At 44.5% G+C, this 7,805-nt stretch overlaps 1 protein-coding gene across 1 annotated transcript in view; it reads right to left on the bottom strand.

Annotated features, from left to right (window-relative positions):
- Nucleotides 1-4,082, bottom strand: part of tgfbr3 (transforming growth factor, beta receptor III) — a 57,208-nt gene extending 53,126 nt beyond the window's left edge. The window contains exons 1-2 of the mRNA XM_076045112.1: nucleotides 3,852-4,082; nucleotides 170-335 (exon numbers count right to left, since the gene is read on the bottom strand). Of these exons, the coding sequence (XP_075901227.1) occupies nucleotides 170-227 (58 nt within the window). The 5' untranslated portion in view covers nucleotides 228-335; nucleotides 3,852-4,082. The remainder of the gene's footprint in view (nucleotides 1-169; nucleotides 336-3,851) is intronic.
- Nucleotides 4,083-7,805: the final 3,723 nt, after the last annotated feature.

The raw sequence follows: 7,805 nt of genomic DNA, 5'->3' as shown, positions 1-7,805 counted from the left end.
TGGTGCACAGCAGAGAGAACCTGGTTCTCACATTTAGTGCATCAATAATGATGTTCTTAAGACGATGTAAAAAATAAAGCAATGCAGTAATGCAACTTTTCTTACAATCACAATAATGCAGTTAGCCCTTGTGCAAAGTTGTCATGTGCGACAGCAGAGAAGGACTTACCTGCAGAGGCCACGCAGCACATCGCCAGGAGTACGAGGGGAACAGGTGACGTGGCCATTTTTCAAAACGATCCTGCCCTCCGGCGCCTCCCGCTCGTCACCCAGAGTCTCTCTCTCTCACCCTCTCTCTCTCTGCAGCCCCGGAGGACTTGAGCTTCAGGGTCCAGCTGCAAAGTGAACAAAAAGTGGAGAAAGTCAAGCAGACGAAGCAGCGCGCTGCATCCAGCACGGGCTAGCAGCGGGGAAGTGGGCTCTGCTTAATGAACCCCCTGTGTGGGAGTGATGAGATGAGACAAGAGAGGCGGCGGCTCGAGGAGAAGGGAATTAATCCAAGAGGGTTAATTGGGTGGAGGGGGGTGACCGGGGTGAAGGGTGGGGGGGGGTCTTGCATGCTTCAAAGGAGCCCACCGCACACACCTTCAGCGGCCAGCTCGGCTGAGTGTGTGCGGTCTGGCCTTCTGTGGCGGGCTGAGCTGACCGGCCCGCCGGGTGGGAAACACTTTGCAGCAGCAGCAGCAGCAGCAGCAGCCTGCCACAGGTTATTACAACACTTTAATTGAGAGCGCTAGACACCAGGCCACGCACCGCCAGGGTCCCAGAGTGAGCAGCTTAGAGCCGCTGAGGCGCTAATCAGCGAGACGCTGCCCGCAGGTTTGACTTCAGCAGTCCAACCTTAAACCATGGCCGTATTACCCCGGTGGAGGGGGGGGTGAAAGGGGGGTTCATTTGTTATTACACTAGTTAGTCACTTTAATTGGACTCAAGGTTGTTCCACATCAGTGCATCCTGCCTTAAAAGTTGCATTTTCATTTAAATTTTTTTGACGCAATTATGATGATGACTGAATTATTTAATAAATCCTCCAGGTGTTCTGAAAACAGCAAACGTAGCCCTCTGTCCGCAGCTTCCAGATAACACGCTGGGTTTCAGCTTCCTGTTAAAAGTGATGCTTTATTAGCCGATTTACAGAAGTCCACGTTTTGGAACTCACTTCCTGATTTTCTATTGCACGTCTGTGTCATTTTTGGGGATTTTCTTCCTTCATAATGTTTTATTATTTGTTTGTTTTGATGTTTTTTTTGAAGGGGGAGTGATCAAAAGTTGCAAATGTACAGAAGGTCTGTTTCACAGGCGCAACTAAAACTTTTACGACCGGATTTCTGACAGCGCACCGTTGCCGTGGAGGATGAGTCCACGCTGAGTGTCGGGCCGATCTGGTCCGGGCCGAGCCAAAAGGTGCATCACGACGCCGAGCCAGCAAGTTTGCACAGGACAAAAAGGCCCTTTGACTGTGGAGGCAGCTGCGGGGGCTGCGGAGTCATTTTGGAGGAGCGTGACAAATATTACACCTTCAGCTCGTCAAGTAGAGCCATGCCCTCTTGTTTGATTGATGCCACTCCTTGACATTTTTCTCCCCACTGACAAAACGGGAGGTGAAAGTGCTGCAGGGCCGTCGCTGAGTCACATCAGTGAGGGGAAAAAAAGAAGCTGCGTTTAAGATGAAAAAAGTTGGGTTAAAGATTGAAGACCTCTGCTGTGATAAAAAAGAAAAAAAGATTTTTACCTCAGAGAAAAAAAAAATCTTAATAATTAATTAATTATGAATATTTAGCAGACACTTTCAGTTAAACTGTCAGATATTAAACCGATTTTCACATCTATAACCTTCATGCCAGTGGAGCAGCCGTGCAAGATTCATTAAATCATTTATCTCCAAGGAGCAGCACATTCACTGGTGCTTAGTTGGACCTTGCAAATGATCAGAATCAGATCAGATCAGGTCACCAACCCAGGAGAGCACCTGGTGCCCTTTGTGGCATCATTAAGGTCCTGATTTCTAGTGCTGTGCATTTTAGCTCACACTCCGAAAATGTTGATCAAGCTAAAGACACCGGATATGAAACTTTATATAAAAATAAATATTAACGTGAGAAATCACTGGCAAAGGGAATTTTGCACAATACGGGAGCCATTCAGAAAAGCGTGCGTGACCTTCTTGTAAACCCGTTTAGGGTTAGACCGGCCAAGTTTGGCACCAGAGCTCCATGCCACGGTGCTGGTTTTTGTTGCAGCAACAACTCAAATCACCTCATGTGACTTGAGCTCAACCCTGACCGTCTGAGCCGAGCAACTTTTCACCCGGAGGAGATCTGGAAAGCCCATCAGGACGGGCGGAACCAAGACTGAACGCGCTGCACATCGACTGAAACCGAGCCGCATGCTTGCGGTCGCCTCACTTTTACAGGGCCTGGCTTCTATCTGTGTCATCGCGTGTGCGTGTGTGTGTGTGCGTACGCTGCAGCCCAGTGATGTTACGTCCGGAAAGGCGCGCACCACTACGCTCCCGTTAATCGCAAAGCCAGAAGTGGGCAGCGGAGAGGGGACAGAGAGATCTGAGGAGGTACGGCTACTAAGCCTCCCCCAGTTTCCACCAAGGTCAACTTGTGGTCTCATAACCAGGTTAGGAGAAGGTTAAGTGAGTCCTTCACGCCCCTTCAGTGGCAGTGCGTGCACGTCAAGCACTCACAAACCACCAACCTCCCACTCTTTCCATCACAAAGCACTGGGAATGAGTGATAACCGGTCATTTTCTCAGCCCCCCCAAAAAAAACAGTCCCCACACAGCGCACAAACACCAGAGGCGACGGAAAGATACACGTGTACCATTATGCAAAAGCACATGATAATGATCGGCCGTGAAGCAAACAACAAATCCAATTTGCAATAAACAACGACTCTTGTAGCCTTTCATTTAATGAGTCCAGAATTGCAGTTGAAGACGCCAGACCGAAAGACACAAAATCTGACTTACTTTTTTAGTCGCGAGCAAAGTGTGCAGTGAGGAAGCTTGCAGCTTAAATTAGAGATGCAGCTCGAGATATAAACCAAAAGACTGTTGCTTTTTACAAACCAACTCGAAAACATCTAACAGATTCTAATCACAGCGACCACAGCGTGACTATGCCATCTGCAGCACGTCAGATATTTAACTGTTTATAGGCTGCAAAGTTAAATCAATCTACACTGTCTCTCTTCTCCACGGCTCCACACTCAACACTCACATTATCATTTTACACAGACATACACACGCTCACTGGCCGGCTGTCACTATTAATACACGGCAACCCAATACGTAATTGCGGCCAATTTACACCACCTGGGGCCTGTAAAGGTGTTGACTCCAATATTGACCAAACTATGTGTACACACGCACACGGCGCGGCTGTCAGTTGCAGTTCATCCCGCAGCAGCGCTGCGACAGCCGGCCAGCTGTGCCGTCCACTGTCCCCGTCCCTCTCCCTCAGCGAGGAACCCGTCGGGGAGATGCATGACAACTTACCTGCCCACAGGGGAACTACAAGTCAGATTAATTAACGACTTTGAACATGTTAAGGAACTTTTTTTTTCTTTCTTGTAAACAAAACAAAACACGGAGGGGAACGTTGACTATCTCGTAAGCTAGCTGACGGCCGGGAGGGAGCAGCATGACAGCGGGTCGAGGGGACTGATGTGGGCGGTTAGCTGGACGGGGTGAGGGGGTAAAAAGGCATTAAAGGGAATAGGTTGACTTCCACGGTTTCTCAGGAGCAACCTGTGGAATGCCAAGTCTACGAGACGAGCTCCGGCTCGTCCAGAGCCGGCGCGAGAGCGTTAGCTAGCGGGGGTGACGGACGGTAACTCACCGGACGGCTCTCCGGTGGAACGTCCGAGGCTGGAAGTTTTGCGGAGCTGCGGTGGATGCGGATATTCAAAGAGCTTCGCCTCCGGCGGGACTTTTCACAGCATTCCGGCCGTTGTTCTGGTTCAGGCGAACGGACGACCGAGGAGCGACAGCGGCGTGCGTCAGAGTGTCTGAGCGGCACGTCTGTCAACTGCGTTTCCAGCAGTTTACAACTATCTATCTATCTGCCCTTTTCTTTTCTTTTTTTCCCCCCCTTTTTTTTACGAGGGGGGGCGGGGCTTCAGAAGGAGGAGAGGAGGCTGCGAGCGTGTGCGCGAGACGGGCTCGCGGCGAGGCTTCCCAACTGGAGGCGCGGGGCCTGCTTAGCGGCCGCCAGCCGACCGACCGAGGGTCCAGCAGAATGTGGGACTTTAGAGGGCTAAGTTGAATTTATGGTGTTATAATGCGTTTGCGGAAAGTTATTTGAAGTCAAACATTTTTGAGATCGAATTCGATAGTTTTACTTCATGAAGAATTTTAGTTTTAAGTCAAAGTTTTCGAATACCTAGTTCTTCAATACACCAAAAGGTGGATTTAAGTCAAACATTAACTACTAATTAAGAAGATGGGCAAGCATCCTGTGTATGTCGAGAATATCCTGTATCCATATACACTAATACAAAAAGAATGCATTCATGATATTCATTATACATACATACATACATATATATATATATATATATATATATATATATATATACACACAAATATATATATATATATACACATATATATATATATATATATATATATATATATATATATATATATATATATATACACACATATATATACATACATATATATATACACATATATACATATACACATATACACATATATATATACATATATACACATATATATATACACATATACATATACATACACATACATACATACATACATATATATATACATACACATACATACATATATATACATACACATACATACACATACATACACATATATACATATACATACACATACATATATATACACACATACATATACACACATATATATATATGTACATATACATATACATATACACATATACACACACATTGTTATGACTACAACTTTTTAAAATAATATATATATATATCTATATATATATATATATATATGTATATATATATATATATATATATATATATATATATATATATATATATATATATATATGTGTGTGTGTGTGTATATATATTATTTTAAAAAGTTGTAGTCATAACAATAATGGACCAAATTAGCTTCATTTTCATAGCACCCTATGTTGAAGTCATCTCCAGACACTTTATGCTCAGCTCCGAGGCACCAGTTGCAAGGAAAAGGTGTTTATAGACAGAAACCTTGAGAGGATCACTAACAATTTTATCACCATGACGTACTCGATGAAACGTTTCCTAAACCTGGGGTTTATTTGACATACCAATCAATTAGAGAACCTGTAAACCATGGACCAATCAGACACTTTTGCTCTTTTTTACTGCGAGTTCAGCAAGTGGGTAACAACAAAAGAAAGCAAGTCAGAAGCAAAGCAACATTAGATATCTTTAAGTAAATGTGTATATATTATACTAACCTGTCATTGCCCTGTTCTTGACTTGAGTTCCTTGAGTTGATTTCTGGAAATAATATTTTGACATCCCTACAGGGTCATAAAACTTCAATAAAGAGATGACTTCATGTCACATGATGAATCTTTTAGCATTTTTTTATTTACTAGAATGCAATTATACACTTAATTCTTTCCAGGGTATGTGTGGGGTTTTTTTGCAAGAAAAGAATGGTATTTACCTTTGAGTCGCTTAATGATTTCATATACAGTGATGAGAGCATTTACATTCCATCTTCATTTATATCTACTGTGAAATGATTGGATTAGTGGCATGTGCCAGACGAAAGCTTGCAATGTCTCATGGTTTAAACATTCTGAAACCACTCAACAAAAATAGACATGAAGTAATTTTACTGGTGAAGGTTGAATCTGATCTTTATCATTTCCAAGTGTTCTAATTCTGGATTAAACAAAGATGTTCATGCAAAAAACAAAAAACAAAAAAAATAGAACCTCCCTTCAGCTGCTCCTGCAATCCCATTTTATACTCGCACACCTGTGTCCTATAAATCTGAAATTAAAGCTAATTGAAGGCACTTGCTGTGCTCAGTTTATGTTATGCCAGCATGAATGACAGTTTAGCCAAGAATAGCATGGACCCAAACAGAAACGTCTTGAGAGATGAGCTCATGGTGATGGTAAGACTGCAGAAAAGGGAGCAGTTTTTATTCAGCCAAATAAACACTTGACTAGCATGTCAGACATACAGTTGTGTTGCCACAGCTGTAGTGCAGTGCGTCTAAAGGTAATGGCTCCACCCTTGGAAAGTTCACAAATTTTTGATTAATAGAAGGTCGCTGCAAATATTTGTCCCAGACTAAAAAAACAAAAAACAAACAAAGTCAACTCCTGCAGATATACTGATTGACTTCTTAAAGGGCACCTATGATGCTTTTCCACTTTTATGAGCCCTAAATACTGTTACAATGTTGAACCCTAGTATCAAACGATGCAAAATCGTCAAATAATGAGGTCGATGCATTTGGACGTGAGCCCTGCAAGTTGTTGGGCATGGTTCTGAACGCTCTGTTCACGGAGTTTTTTTTTTAACACTGGGAAAGCATTGACGTGAATGCGTTCCAGATCTCCTTTCTTGGCCTAGCTCCGGCACCCTCTCGGACTGGTTCCGCCCTCCCCCGCTCTGCCCCGGAAGTGATGTCGCAATGCGCTACCGACTACCGAAGCACCAAGGACCACAACCGTCGGAGTGGAACCAACAGAGAAAATGTTGGAGGTTTGTTCAGCCTAATGCGGATGCGATGGAACACCGGTCCGGTCGGCAACGGGAGTGAGACGGGCTCGACTCGGCCCCCCGGTGGACGACGAGAGAATAGTCAGCCACGGCAATATTTGAAAACATGTATTTGTGAGTGTATTGTGACCTCAAGCAACATTAGTTTTAAGACTACTTGCAACGTACAACCGCTGCATCGCCTTGATGAACTGTTAGCCACCACCGCTAACTCCGTGCTCTGCTTGTTATGTGTGTTGTGTTCGCTGGCAGCGAAACTGAAGAGGCAGCGATTTTGACTCGCAAGTTTCGCTCCTTCACGCTGCCAGCATGGTAACATGGGTTGTATAGAGCTCTTCCTGCTTTGTGTGGACTTAAGTTGTGCAGATATTCTTGTCTAATAATAAACGACTCTATGACTGAAGTGATCGTTTCAGCATACATATTTTCTCTGCTAGGACAGTGTTTTGATACAAGTCAACAGTATGAAACCAAATCATTCTAAGCCCTATTAAAATGTCTGGCAAAAATACAAAACAAAAACACGGTCAGCACACAAAGTAAAATATATTTCCGGGGACACGGAATGCACAAAAAACGTCCAGGGACCTTCGGTCCGCCTTGCGGCCGTAACTCCGCCCACGCTGGGTCCGTACGAAGCTGGATTAGCCACTAAACAGCTGCTAAAGGGTGAAGCCTTCACAACGGTAAGTGTTTAAATTGTGCCTGTTTCGTAAAGTTTGCCGTTTACTCTCAACTCCCGCACCGGCACACTGAGGAAGTGAGTCTCAGCAGCGACGAAGAGTGTGACCAATCACAGCGGAGTGGGCCGGGCGGGAGGCGTACACGGAGGAGGCCGGGGGTGGAGTGAAGTGAAAGAGAGCGTTTTCGCGGGATGCAGGAAATACGAGGAAACGAGCAACGAGATAAACAGATCTACAAAGCTTTCAGTGCGGGTAACCGTGTGTTGCTGCTCTGGAGGGGCCAGGCATCAAATACAAAGGCCCGAAAATTTGTATAATAGGTCACCTTTAAAATAACGAGATAAATGCAGCTTGCTT

Source organism: Nelusetta ayraudi, unplaced genomic scaffold, assembly GCF_046127955.1.
Source record: "Nelusetta ayraudi isolate G7.1 ecotype Tasmania unplaced genomic scaffold, CSIRO-AGI_Nayr_v1 ptg000084l, whole genome shotgun sequence".
NCBI classification, from domain to species: domain Eukaryota; kingdom Metazoa; phylum Chordata; class Actinopteri; order Tetraodontiformes; family Monacanthidae; genus Nelusetta; species Nelusetta ayraudi.
Note: the sequence above shows the minus strand (reverse complement) of the source record. Positions and strands in the feature narration are given on the sequence as shown.